At 40.6% G+C, this 21301-nt stretch overlaps 1 protein-coding gene across 1 annotated transcript in view; it reads right to left on the bottom strand.

Moving 5' to 3' along the window:
• LOC139753530 (glutamate receptor ionotropic, delta-1-like) overlaps positions 1-21301 on the bottom strand; it is a 121245-nt gene that overhangs the window by 2612 nt on the left and 97332 nt on the right. Inside the window, exons 11-14 of the mRNA XM_071670178.1 lie at positions 12288-12433; positions 10940-11038; positions 8027-8193; positions 5321-5447 (exon numbers count right to left, since the gene is read on the bottom strand). Coding sequence (XP_071526279.1) covers positions 5321-5447; positions 8027-8193; positions 10940-11038; positions 12288-12433 — 539 coding nt within the window. The remainder of the gene's footprint in view (positions 1-5320; positions 5448-8026; positions 8194-10939; positions 11039-12287; positions 12434-21301) is intronic.

Here is a 21301-nt window from a genome sequence, read left to right on the forward strand (position 1 = left end):
GATTTGGTAAACAGAGAAGAGGTAGTAAAAGCTTTGCGGAAGATGAAAGCCGGCAAGGCATCAGGTTTGGATGGTATTGCAGTGGAATTTATTAAAAAAGGGGGTGACTGTATTATTGACTGGTTGGTAAGGTTATTTAATGTATGTATGACTCATGGTGAGGTGCCTGAGGATAGGCGGAATGCGTGCATAGTGCCATTATACAAAGGCAAAGGGGATAAGAGTGAGCGCTCAAATTACAGAGGTATAAGTTTGTTGAGTATTCCTGGTAAATTATATGGGAGGGTATTGATTGAGAGGGTGAAGGCATGTACAGAGCATCAGATTGGGGAAGAGCAGTGTGGTTTCAGAAGTGGTAGAGGATATGTGGATCAGGTGTTTGCTTTGAAGAATGTATGTGAGAAATACTTAGAAAAGCAAATGGATTTGTATGTAGCATCTATGGATCTGGAGAAAGCATATGATAGAGTTGATAGAGATGTTCTGTGGAAGGTATTAAGAATATATGGTGTGGGAGGCAAGTTGTAAGAAGCAGTGAAAAGTTTTTATCGAGAATGTAAGTCATGTGTACGTGTAGGAAGAGAGGAAAGTGATTGGTTCTCAGAGAATGTAGTTTTGCGGCAGGGGTGTGTGATGTCTCCATGGTTGTTTAATTTGTTTATGGATGGGGTTGTTAGGGAGTTAAATGCCAGAGTTTTGGAAAGAGGGGCAAGTATGAAGTCTGTTGGGGATGAGAGAGCTTGGGAAGTGAGTCAGTTGTTTTTCGCTGATGATACAGCGCTTGTGGCTGATTCATGTGAGAAACTGCAGAAGCTGGTGACTGAGTTTGGTAAAGTGTGTGAAAGAAGAAAGTTAAGAGTAAATGTGTATAAGAGCAAGGTTATTAGGTACAGTAGGGTTGAGGGTCAAGTCAATTGGGAGGTAAGTTTGAATGGAGCAAAACTGGAGGAAGTAAAGTGTTTTAGATATATGGGAGTGGATCTGGCAGCGGATGGAACCATGGAAGCGGAAGTGGATCATATTGTGGATGAGGAGGCGAAAATCCTGGTAGCCTTGAAGAATGTGTGGAAGTCGAGAACATTATCTCGGAAAGCAAAAATGGGTATGTTTGAAGGAATAGTGATTCCAACAATGTTGTATGGTTGCGAGGCGTGGACTATGGATAGAGTTGTGCGCAGAAGGATGGATGTGCTGGAAATGAGATGTTTGAGGACAGTGTGTGGTGTGAGGTGGTTTGATCGAGTAAGTAACGTAAGGGTAAGAGAGATGTGTGGAAATAAAAAGAGCGTGGTTGAGAGAGCAGAAGAGGGTGTTTTGAAATGGTTTGGGCACTTGGAGAGAATGAGTGAGGAAAGATTGACCAAGAGGATATATGTGTCGGAGGTGGAGGGAACGAGGAGAAGTGGGAGACCAAATTGGAGGTGGAAAGATGGAGTGAAAAAGATTTTGTGTGATTGGGGCCTGAACATGCAGGAGGGTGAAAGGAGGGCAAGGAATAGAGTGAATTGTATCGATGTGGTATACCGGGGTTGACGTGCTGTCAGTGGATTGAATCAGTGCATATGAAGCGTCTGGGGTAAACCATGGAAAGCTGTGTAGGTATGTATATTTGCGTGTGTGGACGTATGTATATACATGTGTATGGGGGGGGGGTTGGGCCATTTCTTTCGTCTGTTTCCTTGCGCTACCTCGCAAACGCGGGAGACAGCGACAAAAAAAATGAAAAATAAAAAAATATATATATATATATATATATATATATATATATATATATATATATATATATATATATATATATATATATATATGTATGTATATATATATATATATATATATATATATATATATATATATATATATATATATATATATATATATATATATATATATATATATATATATATATATATATATATATATATGTATATATATATATATATATATATATATATATATATATATATATATATATATATATATATATATATATATATATAATAATATATATATATATATATATATATATATATATATATATATATATATATATATATATATATATATATATATATATATATATATATATATATATATACATTGTGTCGGAAAGCGGAAGTGGGTATGTTTGGGGGAATGGTGGTTCCAACAATGTTGTATGGTTGCGGGGCGTGGGCTGTGGATGGAGTTGTGCGCGGGAGGATGGATATGCTGGAGGTGGGAAGTTTGGGGACGGTGTGTGGTGTGAGGTGGTTTGATCGAGTGAGTAACGTGGGGGTGGGAGAGATGTGTGGAAGTGGAGGGAGCGTGGTTGAGAGAGCAGAGGAGGGTGTTTTGAAGTGGTTTGGGCACATGGAGAGGATGAGTGAGGAAAGATTGACCAAGAGGATGTGTGTGTCGGAGGTGGGGGAACGAGGAGAGGAGGGAGACCTGGTTGGGGGTGGGGGGATGGAGTGAGGGGGGTTTTGTGTGATCGGGGCCTGAACATGCGGGAGGGTGAAGGGAGGGCGGGGAGTAGGGTGAGTTGGAGCGATGTGGTGTACCGGGGTTAACGTGCTGTCGGTGGATTGAATCGGGGCATGTGGGGCGTCTGGGGTGAGCCGTGGCGGGCTGTGTAGGTGTGTATATTTGCGTGTGTGGACGTATGTATATGCATGTGTGTGGGGGGGGTTGGGCCATTTCTTTCGTCTGTTTCCTTGCGCTGCCTCGCAAGCGCGGGAGACGGCGACAAAGTAAAAAAAAATTAATTTTCCAAAAGAAGGAACAGAGAATTGGGCCAGGTGAGGGTATTCCCTCAAAGGCCCAGGCCTCTGTTCTTAACGCTACCTCGCTAATGCGGGAAATGGCGAATAGTTTGAAAGTTTGGTAAAGTGTGTGGAAGAAGAAAGTTAAGAGTAAATGTGAATAAGAGCAAGGTTATTAGGTACAGTAGGGTTGAGGGTCAAGTCAATTGGGAGGTGAGTTTGAATGGAGAAAAACTGGAGGAAGTGAAGTGTTTTAGATATCTGGGAGTGGATCTGTCAGCGGATGGAACCATGGAAGCGGAAGTGGATCATAGGGTGGGGGAGGGGGCGAAAATTTTGGGAGCCTTGAAAAATGTGTGGAAGTCGAGAACATTATCTCGGAAAGCAAAAATGGGTATGTTTGAAGGAATAGTGGTTCCAACAATGTTGTATGGTTGCGAGGCGTGGGCTATGGATAGAGTTGTGCGCAGGAGGATGGATGTGCTGGAAATGAGATGTTTGAGGACAATGTGTGGTGTGAGGTGGTTTGATCGAGTAAGTAACGTAAGGGTAAGAGAGATGTGTGGAAATAAAAAGAGCGTGGTTGAGAGAGCAGAAGAGGGTGTTTTGAAATGGTTTGGGCACATGGAGAGAATGAGTGAGGAAAGATTGACCAAGAGGATATATGTGTCGGAGGTGGAGGGAACGAGGAGAAGAGGGAGACCAAATTGGAGGTGGAAAGATGGAGTGAAAAAGATTTTGTGTGATCGGGGCCTGAACATGCAGGAGGGTGAAAGGAGGGCAAGGAATAGAGTGAATTGGAGCGATGTGGTATACAGGGGTTGACGTGCTGTCAGTGGATTGAATCAAGGCATGTGAAGCGTCTGGGGTAAACCATGGAAAGCTGTGTAGGTATGTATATTTGCGTGTGTGGACGTGTGTATGTACGTGTGTATGGGGGTTGGGCCATTTCTTTCGTCTGTTTCCTTGCGCTACCTCGCAAACGCGGGAGACAGCGACAAAGTATAAAAAAAAAAAAAAGAAAAAAAAAAAAAATATATATATATATATATATATATATATATATATATATATATATATATATATATATATATATATATATATATATATATCCCTGGGGATAGGGGAGAAAGAATACTTCCCACGTATTCCCTGCGTGTCGTAGAAGGCGACTAAAAGGGGAGGGAGCGGGGGGCTGGAAATCCTCCCCTCTCACTTTTTTTTTTTTTTTTTTTTTTTTTTTTTAATTTTCCAAAAGAGGGAACAGAGAAGGGGCCCAGGTGAGGATATTCCCTCAAGGGCCCAGTCCTCTGTTCTCAACGCTACCTCGCTAATGAGGGAAATGGCGAATAGTATGAAAGAAAAAAGAATATATATATATATATATATATATATATATATATATATATATATATATATATATATATATATATATATATATATATATATATATATATATATATATATATATATATATATATGTATATTACTATGAGTCCACGGGGAAAATGAAACACGAAAAGTTCCCAAGTGCACTTTCGTGTAATAATCACATCATATATATATATATATATATATATATATATATATATATATATATATATATATATATATATATATATATATATATATATATATATATATATATATATATATATATATGCCTGAGAGTTAAACCCTGGCTATCGAGAACAATAGACAGAAGGTTAAACCACATATCCACCGACAGGCTGAAGTCTATCTCGCTGGAACTGATATCTACAGCTGCAGGACCCCATCCCCTCATTCTGGGCATGAAGGACAATGCAGGCCTCCGACACTCTGGTCCTGAGGACGCTGCAAATCAATTCATAGGTTCAATTCTTGGGAGCGCAGTGATAAAAATGTTTAGACTGATTGAACTTGGGCCATCCAGATGATAAGCTAGTGAGCTAAGCCTATTGGCCACGATGGGAAAAAGCTCTTCATGTCAGAGCCAGCCCTATGTATGGTCCATGAGTTGCCCCATCACTTCTTTTATGCTGAACGACAAGGGAAAGCCCGCCCACACACAAGCCACAGAATGGTATCAATCATCCATTAACACCACGGCAAAGTTAATATCCCCCTAGCATGTACTCTTTACATTCAATAAGATGGCTTAGGAGGGAAGGCTTTTGTCCCGCAATATCCGAGCGGAGTAACTCACAATACTATCCTTTCGAATCCCACGTGCCAATTGGTGATTGTTTCCATCTATAACTGAGATGAAATGAATGCATGTTTGTAAACTTGAAGCCAGTAGCGTAAGAACGTGGAAGGCAGGAAGAAAAGACAGCCACCTGGGGTAAAGTTGTAACACCTGGCAGCCAATGAAATGCAGGCTCACTGCACAGCCATCACTAACCCTCCCGATGGCCAAGTAGGTGTTATACCTCCCATGTGTGTGGCTACCTGCCTGTGGTTATCTACCTGAGAGAGAGAGAGAGAGAGAGAGAGAGAGAGAGAGAGAGAGAGAGAGAGAGAGAGAGAGAGAGAGAGAGAGAGAGAGAGAGAGAGAGAGAGAGAGAGAGAGAGAGAGAGAGAGACTGAACAAGTACCTGAAGGTGCTGAAGGCTGATGGCTGTGGGTCCAGAATCTCTTGATGCAGACATGAATCGTGGGATGTTATTCACTTCATCATTTGCCCACCTGTCCACCAATCCTGCCGCAGTGAACAACATCAAACTGGAGACGGGAGAAAAGGAGTAGAAAGAGAAAGTGTTAATCATTAACGAGCGATTCCAGTTAAAGACTATACATACCAGGGGGCCCCTATTTCCATAGTTACAGCTCCCAGACCTGGTTCTTTCTGTGGTTATTCCTTCAACTTTCGTGGTTCAAGTAGACCAAATGTAATTACAAGAAGAACATCAAAGTGAGGGATGCAAATAGAAAATAAAAAACTATGATGGTGTCATCTTTTCAGATTTGCAGATGATGTGAGATCCTTTCTTGGTTTTGATGGGTTTCAACATTCCTTCATTGCTTATTCTGCTAAGGTCCTCAATCACAGCACATCCCTCTTTAGAAAAGTATACATTTTGTCTGGACAAAGCTCTGATAGAGTTCCTTTGAAACTCAAAATCTCTGCTAATATCTACCCCATCTTACTCTTTCCAAGTTTCTCTGAACCCTTCTTGCTAGCTACAGACGCCTTAAAGACGCCTGCACTCACGGGTTAGGAGTTGTCATCATGCAGGAGGCTGGTAAGCGGCCGTAAGGCGTAACGTACGCAAGCCACACGCTTTTTAAGGCCCCTTGCTCTCACTTGTGCTCTGAAATACTTGTGTGACCTTGTGCATGGCAATCAAACTGAATCTTCATACTGATCTTCAACCTCTCCCACACCTTTCAAAGTGTAAATCCTGGGTGTAAATGAGCCCCCTGATGCCTCACAACACAAGGATACAATCCTACCATATCAGTCTGTGACCTTCTGTTCTCATTACATGTTTCCCTCGTTAATGTGAACTCGCTCCAGTATACACGACAAATCAGCAGTCTGTCTTTCTTTTTTTTCTCAAAGAACGACATGATCTGTCTTCACACTACTTCACAACTCACTTCTCCTAACAACGGATCAGAGTTTAACGTCTCAGGTCCCACTACTCTCAGTAAACTTCAAAATTTCCAGAAGTGCGACACCATAGCGCACCACTCTGCCAGTAGCAGTCTTGTAGAACACCCTAATTCTAGAACCTTACAAGAGTTATGTGCCGCGTCATTTCATATGATAGTACATCGTGATACAAAGTCATCCATAATGTTCAGTGTTCTCTAAATCCAGCAATTGTTCTGTCAATTCGCGACTCACTACACTGAATGCCACGTGAGTTACCACTCGCCCCATCTAGACCTATATATAATGAAATGACTCTCACTACACTAGTCACTCAGGTTCAACGCATCTATTGTGAAACTCGCCGACTCCTACACAGTTCAAACGCTCAGAGGATGTCTCACTATGAGAAATCATCCCGTCTCAAGTCTTATAAGAAAGACAAGTATTCTTGTTTCTGGAATATGACGTCCCAGGTTAAATGTCTGAGTCAATTTCCAGATTTTCTGGTCCTGAATGACAGAGAAACAGCGGAACAAAGTGAGAATCGGAAGCCTGTTAGATTCACCTTGATCGCCTCCAGGTCCCCAGACAATTGTAATTGAAAGAAGGTCTGATTAGAAGGTGTTCTTGTTAAGAAATGGGAGATGCAGTTGAGTCTGAATACTTGTGAGTAAAGTTTAATGTGTATGGTGGTGGGAAAGCTGAGGTTAAGGGTTGAGCCGCGCATGGAAGAAAAACTGAAGAGGCTTGGACACCTTTGGAGAATGAAGAGAAGATGAAAGAAGTGAAGGGTATGCAAGATGAAGTACTTGTCTCAGCAGTGAAACCCAAACGTACATGGTGTCCAAAATTTCTTGTCTCCCCAGTGGCTCAGGAAAGATTAACATGGTGTGACATGGATACGTGTCAGCTTGTAACTCCTAGAATGTCTATGAATATCACCCAGAACGAAGCACTGAATCTTTCTTTGATATGAGAATGATGATTCAAAGAAGATGTAATAATACATATGCCTATAACGTTATATTTATTCATTTTGCGATTATACTTACAAAAACTCAAAACTCTGCGTAAGGATGGCAAAACATTGCGTACACCTAGAAAATAGATTACGGTAGGAGCGTAGGTGGATAATTTGTTGTATAAATGACATTAGGAGGATAGATAGAATTGTATATGAAACTTAAGAGGGTATTAGAAAAGTGCTTGAATGAGTGGAGATTTTATTGGTATGTTTATGTAAAAGATATGGGAGGTAGTGGATTGAACATTAAATCTTTATAACAGTGCAGTAGGGGGTCGAAAGGTAGACCTCAGATGAGATGGCGAGATGTGGTGAGAGAGACTATTAAGGCAAGGGCTTATTTCAGAAGAAGAAGGCAAAAGAATGACTGGGGACGATGCTGTGGAGTTCTATAGTTTATAACAGTCGTATGAATGAGGACATCGGTGTCAACTGAGCTGCGTTAAGTGAAAAAGTAAGAAACGGTTTAGAAGTGAGGAAATCCACGTTTCACTCTAACACACTGGACATGGCTTGAGGACATATATGGATGAATTATGTTATGAAGGCTGTAGGTACCCAATCCATTAGACTGTAGATGGAACACTGTTAAAAGATAGATGGACATGATTTATAGAAAATCTTAAGTAGTAAAAAAATACTTGCACTTGATACACTGCTAATGGTAACAAAACCCACATTGCGCTGATAGTATCCCTGTAAGGCGAGCCACTGCTGCAGACGATGGCAATATTTTGGGGAAGGAAAGACTGACGACTGATGTAGAAGTTGTCCCGTCCCCGCTGGGTAGCCTTCACCTCGGAGGAGATATCGGTGTACATGTACACAAGCTTCCGCGTCAGGACCTGCCAGGAGATATGTCAATAAATGTAACATATCATAAATGTATCACTAATATACATGATAATGCTCCTCATAGTTATCAACTTTTTCTAAATAAGTACATAATATTCGAATAGTCATTTCTCTATCAGGGGCGATCGTAGCCTCACGATAGCGCTCCCACCTGTTGCTCAAGGGTCCCGGGTTCGATCCTGGCTGTTGGAGGTTTGTATGTTCTATGAAGGTGCGCGTTCATATGTATTTTCTTCAAATATATATATATATATATATATATACATATATATATATATATATATATATATATATATATATATATATATATATATATATATATATATATATATATATATATATATATATGTATATATGTGTGTGTGTGTGTGTGTGTGTTTGTGTGGCTAGAGTTTATGTGTTACGAGGAGCAAGTTTTATAAATTGCCAGCCTTACTTTTATCGCACCATATCTTTTTTACTTCTGTGTGTGCATACATACACACGAACGTAATCACACTTCACCATAAATCTGGTAACAATTTATAGACCAGCATCGAGAGAAGGATGATCACCTGTGTTAGGTGTGGGCCGGCTGCCAGCCTAGGATCTGACAATATGTGGTTCCGACCTTCGGCGTATCAATGCATCTATGCTGACTCATGGTCAGTAACTCTAACATCTACACCATGAAAGCTCGTGTGTGTGTGTGTGTGTGTGTGTGTGTGTTTGTTAGTCTGTGTGTCTCTGTCTCTAATCTATGCACTCCTCGGTCACTGGGAATATATCAACCAAATTTTGTGGGTTGATGAACTGAGACAAAGGGTTGATATGTTGGGTTTCATTGCTCTTTCCGCCTATATTCTTTCCTGGCAGTGTTGCGGCAATATATGCCTTTATGATAATACTTCAGGATGAAATGAGGGTTTATAACAAATAATGAGAAGTATCGTGATGATAACTAAGATATCGCTCATTATTGTACCAACAAGGAGCTGCTGAATATATAAACATCTGTAAATGATGTCCTAACACATGACAGAGTTATGGAACCTATTTGTACATTTGCCGTATTACGAGCTACGTATGTGGCATGTCCAAGAAATATGGACGAGAAGGTCCAAGACGATATATCATATGTCAATATTTATAGCTAGGGGGAATTAGCCCTAAATAAGCATATTAAATCGTATCCTGAGCGCGGCTGACGGTGGAATCGACCAACTGCACCAACTGCGGCGATACGAACCCCGGCCACACTCACCAAACCCAGGCAGGACAGACCACCAGTTCCTTCCTTGTGGTGTGGCTGTGACAAAGTGGATTTGGTTTCGAGGGCTATCTAACGCGGGACTACGCGAAGTGGTGAGGTGGTCAAAGACTCACTCTTTTGTATTGCATTTATATCCTCGAAATATATCCCCCTGGGCGCTAATTGTAAATCATTTCTTTTCATTGTACTATGCATAGTGTATCAAGATGCCTAGACGAATTCTGAAGGCACCGAATTTCCGTAGATCAAGAAATAGCCAAGAGGTGGTAAGGAAGACAATCGCATTGAGCAGTCACACAGGCTGCTGCAGGACAAGATCACAATGGGGTAAAGGATCCCTGGGTGAGGAGCACTGAAGACTGATGATGAAAAGCTGCCAAACAAGAACTCGAGGCTTGCCCGCTATGATATCTCCTTCCCTCGGACAACTAAACTGTGGAATTGTCGTCCTTCTTTTGTCATCCCATCATCATAAAACAAGTCGTCCTACACAAGTCAAGTCTAAAGACGCTTGCAGAGCCATATTTGAATTCTATTTCCTCTCTCTTCAATTTTCTTTCTTTCACCAGAGATGGCCTGGATTTAGGCATATTACTTGTCCATGCTATGTACATCATTGTGAGATTAAAAAAAAGGAAGTTTGGCAGAATAACAAAAAGAAAAACCCAAGAACCAATTGCAGATGGTTACCTTCTGTTACGATTCTTGTAATGGTATTGTACACATGAATTAAGTCCAGATTTTTTAGTTACCTCATCTGGCTTGATATTTCAAGTATAATTTCCTGTTGCCAAATAGATACATCAAAGCCGGAGCTTCAACTTAAGCTTACATACGTGTCCAGAAAGATGATCTATGTGCTATAGGTGTGGAATCTGGTGGGTATGCTGAGGTTATACTGGCTTATTAAAGTATACTTTGAGCACTGTACCCTCTACAACTTAGCTATGATACATCCCAGAGACCGTAGATATTTTAGAATTATGTATACGATTTAAAAGTATAGCAAAGCATTATGAAAATTAGGACATATGACTGTGGAATCCATGCCCGACTTCCCAGAAGCTTTTCTGGTATTTCAAAGTGACTAAACTTAGCTTCAGCCTCCATTTCTTAGTTACGGGGGGGTTGCTAAGTGGGGATTTATATCCATGGGAGACGCACTGTCCACAGTCTTGACAGCCACCGAGTATAGACACTTTCAATTCTGCTCTTTGAAGTTGTCAAGAATGTCCCTCAAACTCAGAGACGAGAGTGAACGAACATACGTTACGTTTACTGTAGTCTGGAAGCTTACGTATGCTTGGTCAACGAGAGAGAGAGAGAGAGAGAGAGAGAGAGAGAGAGAGAGAGAGAGAGAGAGAGAGAGAGAGAGAGAGAGAGAGAGAGAGAGAGAGAGAGAGAGAGAGAGAGAGAGAGAGAGAGAGAGAGAGAGAGAGAGATGAGAAAGGAACATTAATTTGCTATACACGTCACTGTCTCACCGCGTCGAAGCCAGAATCAGGGGTAGGTAGGAAGCTCTGGTCTGGGTCCTCATGGTTGAAAAGCTGCCAGACCTCATGGTAGATTCCGCTTCTCGCTCCCTGAAAGATGTTCTTTGACGTTATATCTGCCTGATGTTGCTTTCACTATTAGTTCAGTTAACATATGGACCTTATACATAATAGTTGGTGCTAGAGAATCATGGGATGCATTCTAAACATATGAAGCAAAGAACAGAGTCAACGTTTCGGTGATGAGTCTGACCATAGATTAAAGGAAATAGCCAATCATTTCATCTTCAATATAAAAAAGAGAACATAACTTCAGAGTGCCAATGATTCGGCAATATCCCTAAATCATTATCAAGAACTCAGAATACAGTACCCGAAAATGTGAGGTGAAATATCCGACCATATATTTGATTGTACCTGGACGAATAATGGTATCGTGGCAACATTATCATGGATCAGCATTTTCAGTGATGTTGTTTGTGATTATAGACCTCACTAAACTGATCCATGAGGTGGATATTATAAGATTCCTGTTGTAATACCTACAGGACCAGCGAAGTTCTCCCCCTCAAGCACTCAATGGATGTGTTTAATGAGTGATATATTCATGTATATAACAGTAAGACGGTAAGTGACCCGAGTTTTCAAACCTAATGCCACCATACTTCTTTCATCTGAATCAGTCCTCTATGTTACTTCAGTCAACATCTGCTTAATTCAAACAAATCACTCCCTCTTCTCCCAAAAATTACAGAACTGATTATGATGACAAGGAGGTAAGTTGTTTGCTGATGACACGGCGCTAATGGCAGATTCGAGTGAGAAACTCGTCATCTCAGTCCTATACAAGAATGTTAGATTGACTTCATACAGTCAGGATACAGTGTGTCAGTAAGCTTCCACTTTGGACCTGTGTAACTGGTCTGACTCTAGGATGTTTGTAAAAGAGATAATACTTAATCATTCTAGCTAAACCGGCTTTAATTATCACAAACCCATCAGTCCTTTCAAAATCCAACCGAACATTGTTAGAGAAATGACATTTTTTCACTCAAACATTTAATTTAATTCTTCGTTTTTGTCTATGATCTATGAGGATTTACCAGTCACACTCTAATAGAAAAAATTCATTGTGAATCTTATACTTCTTGTTTGTGTAGTGGCACTAGTTTCGAGAGAGAACAATTTCGACAAAGTCATGAGTTACAGAATAAGACCTAAATGATAATGTTATAAGATCTTAGTAGATATACAAAGAACTCACGCCTGAGTAGGGATATACCTCTACGATTATTCATTTCTGGTCAGTAAAGGTCGACTGAAACCAACGTAAAATCACCTTGAAAGCAGCGTCATAGCTGCTATCCCCGAGGAGGCCGATTGTGTAGCCGTCCTGTTGGGCCTGAGCGAGGTCATATAACGAGTCGATGGGCTTCTCGTAGGCTGTAATGGCGAGCGCTGCCGTCAGCGTCCCCGAGTACATCGCTGGAGATGGAAGTGCAAGACGAGTGGAACTTAAATCATTAAAAAGTGTTCAGAGAGAGACAGGGAGACAGAGAGAAGCGGGAAAGGAGAAAGATAATATTTTTTTCTCCCTATGAAACGGAGAAAAAGAAAAGCAAATAAAACACTATTTTATCTTGAATAAACAGACAAAAGAGTGTTTTAATCTCTGTATTTGTTGGAAAAGAGGAGGAGGCAAAAACCAAAGCACGATAGAGAAAGAAAAGAAATGAAGCTGATGAAAGGGTGGATCATGCATAAGGAAGGATATTTCAAGGTGCTTGGTGGACTGGGGAAGTAGTCAGTTGAGAGCTAACCTAGTCAGTTAGTAAGTGTGTATGAGGAAGATATGTGGTTGAAGACAAGCGTAACAGACAAAACTCTTGGTCAATGACCATCTTACTCTATATCAAGAAGGTAAACCTTTCTCCTCTCGAAAATACAACTCAGAGTTCAAATAACATGTTATTTATATGTCACATCATTTGAAAACATCCAGAGTGATTTCAGACATACACAAAGTGCATCATTCACATTGCCCACTTCAAATACTTTCTAATATTATTCACATTGCCCACTTCAAATCCTCTCTGATCTCATCTACATTGCCCACTTTAAATCCCTTTTGATATCATCTACATTGCACACTTCAAATCCCTTCTAATATCATACATATTGCCACTGCAAATCCCCTCTGATATCATCTACGTTGCCCATTTCAAGTCCCTTCTAATATCCTCCATTCTATCATCTACATTGCCTACTTCGAGTCCTTACTAATATCATCCACATTGCCCGCTTCAAATCCCCTCTAATATCATCTACATTTCACATTTCAAATCCCCTATAATGTCATGCATATTGCCGCTTCAAATCCCCTCTGATATCGCGATCCATCCTTTATGACCATAATAACCTTAGATCGTCTTTATTCCATTTTCAGCAATCTTTGATGTGTTATCATGTCACTTCATGCTGCTTAGTGTCTTCTTTCAGGCTTTCACTCTTTGAGGATTTCTTTCAAGGTGTTATTAATCATACAAGCACACATTCTTAGTCACTGTGCCCTCCAAAGCAATGTTGCCCTAAATCTTATCCGTACATCGATGACTTGCCCAAAGTAGCCATGAACCATATCATCTGATTCTATTTAGGTATGGACTCACATGCTAAGGCGTCTTGGTATTTGAAAATTGAACAAACAGAAACTAATGATTCGTAGAAAGAGATATAGGAAGATATTTCATTTACCACTATTAATTTCTACAAAGTTACTGCTTCCCCTCTCTGAAATGCAGTACAAGTCCAAAACGAGAGAGCAGGTTCGTCCTGCCCAGGAAGTCATATATTTTTGCAATGTGACCAGCTGCTCAGTGGGCGCAGGGGAATAAGTAGTGTAGCACGTTTTGGTTGATCTGTTCACGTGGGATCTTACTGTTCATGACTCTCGTCGGATGGCTGTGGGTAATGCCAGCCACACCAAGGTGTTATACTTAATACTGGGATATAATCTCCCGTTTCTCTTCTTCAGGTCCATGTAGTCAAATCTTATAATCTTTAGAAGGATATTGAATAAAAACACATTTCATGAATGTATGATTACTGTAACTTTTTAGGTGATCTTATCAAGGAAGTATACTTGATGGTGTTTATGTCACAACTTCTTATTCCCGCGTGACGATGTTATGAAAACCTTTCATTACTGAACTGATAACTGATACTCACTGATGAAATTTGATTAGGATTCTCTCTCTCTCTCTCTCTCTCTCTCTCTCTCTCTCTCTCTCTCTCTCTCTCTCTCTCTCTCTCTCTCTCTCTCTCTCTCTCTCTCTCTCTCTCTCTCTCTCTCTCTCTCTCTCTCTCTCTCTATCTCTCTGCTTTATAAATGACATGTAAATTATCATATGGACTAAGGTCTGGCTTGCAAAATAAACTAATGGAGACTACTGGCTGTTGTATTTCCGACTTTAGTTGTATGATGTAATAGGTTTGACAGGTGTCGTAACAGTTAAGGTACGGAGTTTGCAGAGCAAATGGATGAGCCAGTGTTATAACAATTGTCAGATTTTCAGGTCTTAACCAGCAGTAATTACGTCTGATAATCATAAAATATCAAGAAAAATTTTAGTTTTATTCTAATCAATGCATTTTCTTCATCTAACAATAAGCAAATCAATAAATGGCAATAAAAAGTAGGCTAGGCTATTACAGCAGCCTGACTGGTGCCGGGTCGCCACTCTCTGGCCGGAGACGTTCCAGCAGCGGCTAATCATTTTTGTCTGGTATCCAAAGTGACTTCCTACTCTACGCACACTCTTCACCTGCTTGTGTCCACCAATAGCAGCTAAGCTTTGTGTCCACCCAGCTATCAGATTTTTTTTTTTTTTTTTTTTTCTCCAAAAGAAGGAACAGAGAATTGGGCCAGGTGAGGGTATTCCCTCAAGGCCCAGTCCTCTGTTCTTAACGCTACCTCGCTAATGCGGGAAATGGCGAATAGTTTGAAAGAAAGAAAGAATATATATATATATATATATATATATATATATATATATATATATATATATATATATATATATACATTATCCCTGGGGATAGGGGAGAAAGAATACTTCCCACGTATTCCCTGCGTGTCGTAGAAGGCGACTAAAAAGGAAGGGAGCGTGGGGCTGGAAATCCTCCCCTCTTGTTTTCTTTTTTTTTAACTTTCCAAGAGATGGAACAGACAAGGGGGCCAGGTGAGGATATTCCCTCAGAGGCCCAGTACTCTGTTCTTAAAGCTACCTTGCTAATGCGGGAAATGGCGAATAGTTTGAAAGAAAGAAAAAAAATTATATATATATATATATATATATATATATATATATATATATATATATATATATATATATATATATATATATATATATGTATATATATATATATATATATATATATATATATATTATTATTATTATTTTTTTTATTATACTTTGTCGCTGTCTCCCGCGTTTGCGAGATAGCGCAAGGAAACAGACGAAAGAAATGGCCCAACCCCCCCCCCCCCATACACATGTATATACATACGTCCACACACGCAAATATACATACCTACACAGCTTTCCATGGTTTACCCCAGACGCTTCACATGCCCTGATTCAATCCACTGACAGCACGTCAACCCCGGTATACCATATTGCTCCAATTCACTCTATTCCTTGCCCTCCTTTCACCCTCCTGCATGTTCAGGCCCCGATCACACAAAATCTTTTTCACTCCATCTTTCCACCTCCAATTTGGTCTCCCTCTTCTCCTCGTTCCCTCCACCTCCGACACATATATCCTCTTGGTCAATCTTTCCTCACTCATTCTCTCCATGTGCCCAAACCACTTCAAAACACCCTCTTCTGCTCTCTCAACCACGCTCTTTTTATTTCCACACATCTCTCTTACCCTTACGTTACTTACTCGATCAAACCACCTCACACCACACATTGTCCTCAAACATCTCATTTCCAGCACATCCATCCTCCTGCGCACAACTCTACCCATAGCCCACGCCTCGCAGCCATACAACATTGTTGGAACCACTATTCCTTCAAACATACCCATTTTTGCTTTCCGAGATAATGTTCTCGACTTCCACACATTCTTCAAGGGCCCCAGAATTTTCGCCCCCTCCCCCACCCTATGATCCACATCCGCTTCCATGGTTCCATCCGCTGCCAGATCCACTCCCAGATATCTAAAACACTTCACTTCCTCCAGTTTTTCTCCATTCAAACTCACCTCCCAATTGACTTGACCCTCACCCCTGCTGTACCTAATAACCTTGCTCTTATTCACATTTACTCTTAACTTTCTTCTTCCACAGACTTTACCAAACTCAGTCACCAGCTTCTGCATTATCACACATGAATCAGCCAACAGCGCTGTATCATCAGCGAACAACAACTGACTCACTTCCTAAGCTCTCTCATCCACAACAGACTGCATACTTGCCCCTCTTTCCAAAACTCTTGCATTCACCTCCCTAACAACCCCATCCATAAACAAATTAAACAACCATGGAGACATCATACACCCCATGGAGACATCACACACACACTTTCCTCTCCTACTACACGTACACATGCCTTACATCCTCGATAAAAACTTTTCACTGCTTCTAACAACTTGCCTCCCACACCATAAATTCTTAATACCTTCCACAGAGCATCTCTATCAACTCTATCATATGCCCTCTCGAGATCCATAAATGCTACATACAAATCCATTTGCTTTTCTAAGTATTTCTCACATACATTCTTCAAAGCAAACACCTGATCCACACATCCTCTACCACTTCTGAAACCACACTGCTCTTCCCCAATCTGATGCTCTGTACATGCCTTCACCCTCTCAATCAATACCCTCCCATATAATTTACCAGGAATACTCAACAAACTTATACCTCTGTAATTTGAGCACTCACTCTTATCCCCTTTGCCTTTGTACAATGGCACTATGCACGCATTCCGCAAATCCTCAGGCACCTAACCATGAGTCATACATACATATATATATATATATATATATATATATATATATATATATATATATATATATATATATATATATATAAATATATATATATATTTTGCTTTGTCGCTGTCTCCCGCGTTAGCGAGGTAGCGCAAGGAAACAGACGAAAGAATGGCCTAACCCACCCATATACATATGTATATACATACATGTCCACACACGCAAATATACATAAATATACATCTCAATGTACACATATATATATAAACACACAGACATATACATATATACACATGCACATAATTCATACTGTCTGCCTTTATCTATTCCCATCGCCACCTCGCCACACATGGAATAACAATCCCCTCCCCCCTCATGTGTCCGGTGTAGCGCTAAGAAAAGACATAAAGGCCCCATTCGTTCACACTCAGTCTCTAGCTGTCATGTAATAATGCACCGAAACCACAGCTCCCTTTCCACATCCAGGCCCCACAGAACTATCCATGGTTTACCCAAGACGCTTCACATGCCCTGGTTCAATCCATTGACAGCACGTCGACCCCGGTATACCACATCGTTCCAATTTACTCTATTCCTTGCACGCCCTTTACCCTCCTGCATGTTCAGGCCCCGATCACTCAGAATCTTTTTCACTCCATCTTTCCACCTCCAATTTGGTCTCCCACTTCTCCTCGTTCCCTCCACCTCTGACACATATATCCTCTTGGTCAATCTTTCCTCACTCATCTCTCCATGTGCCCAAACCATTTCAAAACACCCTCTACTGCTCTCTCAAACACGCTCTTCTTATTTCCACTCATCTCTCTTACCCTTACATTACTTACTCGATCAAACCACCTCACACCACATATTGTCCTCAAACATCTCATTTCCAGCACACCCACCCTCCTGCGCACAACTCTATCTATTGCCCACGCCTCGCAACCATACAACATTGTTGGAACCACTATTCCTTCAAACATACCCATTTTTGCTTTCCGATATAATGTTCTCGACTTCCACACATTCTTCAAAGCTCCCAGAATTTTCGCCCCCTCCCCCACCCTATGATTCACTTCCGCTTCCATGGTTCCATCCGCTGCCAGATCCACTCCCAGATATCTAAAACACTTTACTTCCTCCAGTTTTTCTCCATTCAAACTTAACTCCCAACTGACTTGACCCTCAACCCTACTGTACCTTTTAACCTTGCTCTTATTCACATTTACTCTTAACTTTCTTCTTTCACAGACTTTACCAAACTCAGTCACCAGCTTCTGCATTATCACACATGAATCAGCCACCAGCGCTGTATCATCAGCGAACAACAACTGACTCACTTCCTAAGCTCTCATCCACAACAGACTGCATACTTGCCCCTCTTTCCAAAACTCTTGCATTCACCTCCCTAACAACCCCATCCATAAACAAATTAAACAACCATGGAGACATCATACACCCCATGGAGACATCACACACACACTTTCCTCTCCTACTACACGTACACATGCCTTACATCCTCGATAAAAACTTTTCACTGCTTCTAACAACTTGCCTCCCACACCATAAATTCTTAATACCTTCCACAGAGCATCTCTATCAACTCTATCATATGCCCTCTCGAGATCCATAAATGCTACATACAAATCCATTTGCTTTTCTAAGTATGTCTCACATACATTCTTCAAAGCAAACACTTGATCTACACATCCTCTACCACTTGTGAAACCACACTGCCCTTCCCCAATCTGATGCTCTGTACATGCCCTCACCCTCTCAATCAATACCCTCCCATATAATTTACCAGGAATACTCAACAAACTTATACCTCTGTAATTTGAGCACTCACTCTTATCCCCTTTGCCTTTGTACAATGGCACTATGCACGCATTCTGCCAATCCTCAGGCACCTCACCATGAATCATACATACATTAAATAACCTTACCAACTAGTCAACAATACAGTCACCCTCTTTTTTAATAAATTCCACTTCAATACCATCCAAACCTGCTGCCTTGACGGCTTTCATTTTCCGCAAAGCTTTTACTACCTCTTCTCTGTTTCCCAAATCATTTTCCCTAACCCTCTCACTTTGCACACCACTTCGACCAAAGCACCCTATATCTGCCACTCTATCATCAAACACATTCAACAAACCTTCAAAATACTCACCCCATCTCCTTCTCACATCACCACTACTTGTTATCACCTCCCCATTAGCTCCCTTCACTGAAGTTCCTATTTGCTCCCTTGTCTTACGAACTTCATTTACCTCCTTCCAAAACATCTTTTTATTCTCCCTAAGATTTAATGATACTCTCTCACCTCAACTCTCATTTGCCCTCTTTTTCACCTCTTGCACCTTTCCTTGACCTCCTGCCTCTTTCTTTTATACATCCCCAACTCTTTTGCATTTTTTCCCTGCAAAAATCATCCAAATGCCTCTCTCTTCTCTTTCACTAATAATCTTACTTCTTCATGCCACCACTCACTACCCTTTCTAATCAACCCACCTCACACGCTTCTCATGCCACAAGAATCTTCTGCGCAAGCCATCACTGCTTCGCTAAATACATCCCATTCCTCCCCCACTCCCCTTACCTCCTTTGCTCTCACCTTTTTCCATTCTGTATTCAGTCTCTCCTGGTACTTCCTACATAAGTCTCCTTCCCAAGCTCACTTACTCTCACCATTCTCTTCACCCCAACATTCTCTCTTCTTTTCTGAAAACCCCTACTAATCTTCACATTCGTGTCCACAAGATAATGATCAGACATCCCTCCAGTTGCACCTTTCAGCACATTAACAACCAAAAGTCTCCCTTTCGCGCTCATATCAATTAACACGTCACCCAATAACGCTCTCTGGCCATCTCTCCTACTTACATACGTATACTTATGTATATCTCGCTTTTTAAACCAGGTATTCCTAATCACCAGTCCTTTTTCAGCACATAAATCTACAAGCTCTTCACCATTTCCATTTAAAACACTGAACACCCCATGTATACCAATTATTCCCTCAACTGCCACATTACTCACCTGTGCATTCAAATCACCCATCACTATAACCCGGTCTTGTGCATCAAAACCACTAAAACACTCATTCAGCTGCTCCCAAAACACTTGCCTCTCATGATCTTTCTTCTCATTCCCAGTTGCATATGCACCAATAATCACCCATCTCTCTCCATCAACTTTCACTTTTACCCATATCAATCTAGAAAATACTTTTTTACACTCTATCACATCCTCCCACAACTATTGTTTCAGGAGTAGTGCTACTCCTTCCCTTGCTCTTGTTCTCTCACTAACCCCTGACTTTACTCCCAAGACATTCCAAAACCGCTCTTCCCCTTTCCCCTTGAGCTTCGTTTCACTCAGAGCCAAAACATCCATGGTTCCTTTCCTCAAACATACTATCTATCTCTCCTTTTTTCTCATCTTGGTTACATCCGGACACATTTAGACACCCCAATCTGAGCCTTCGAGGAGGATGAGCACTCCTCGCGTGACTCCTTCTTCTGTTTCCCCTATTAGAAAGTCAAAATACAAGGAGGGGAGGGTTTCTGGCCCCCCGCTCCCGTCCCCTTTAGTTGCCTTCTACGACACGTGTGAAATGCGTAGGAAGTATTCTTTCTCCCCTATCCCCAGGGATTTATATATATATATATATATATATATATATATATATATATATAGATATATATACATATATATATATTATATATATATATATATATATATATATATATATATATATATATATATATATATATATATATATATATATATATATATATATATATATATATATATATATATATATATATATATATATATATATATATATATATATATATATATATATATATATGCCTTACGGCAATCCATTGGTTCCATCAAACGCGGGAAGGGGAACTGAACTACATTCGCTGTGAGGTATTTAACATGAATGTAAGGTATGTGTGCGAGAAGGTAGAGAGGAGGGTGAGTGATTCTTGGTGAAGATGTATCTATGGCAGGGGTTTATGATGCCACCATAGCTGTATGATTTGTTTATATATTGGGATGATGAGGGAGGTAAATGCATAGGTCTCGGAAAGAGGGGCAAGTATGCAGTGTGTAGGATGTAAGATGGACTGGGAAGTGAGTTAGCTGTTGTTTGCCGATGATACATTACTGGTGGCTGATTCGGGTGGATAACCGCAGAAGTTGGTGTCTGAACTTGGAAGTGTATGAAAGGAGAAAGTTGAGAGTAAATGTTAGTAAAAACAAGAGTTTTAGGTTTGATAGAGTTTAGGGACAGGTTAGTTGGGATATAGGTTTGAATGGAGATAATTTGGACGA

The sequence above is a fragment of the Panulirus ornatus genome, chromosome 14 (genome assembly GCF_036320965.1).
Source record: "Panulirus ornatus isolate Po-2019 chromosome 14, ASM3632096v1, whole genome shotgun sequence".
NCBI classification, from domain to species: Eukaryota; Metazoa; Arthropoda; class Malacostraca; order Decapoda; family Palinuridae; genus Panulirus; species Panulirus ornatus.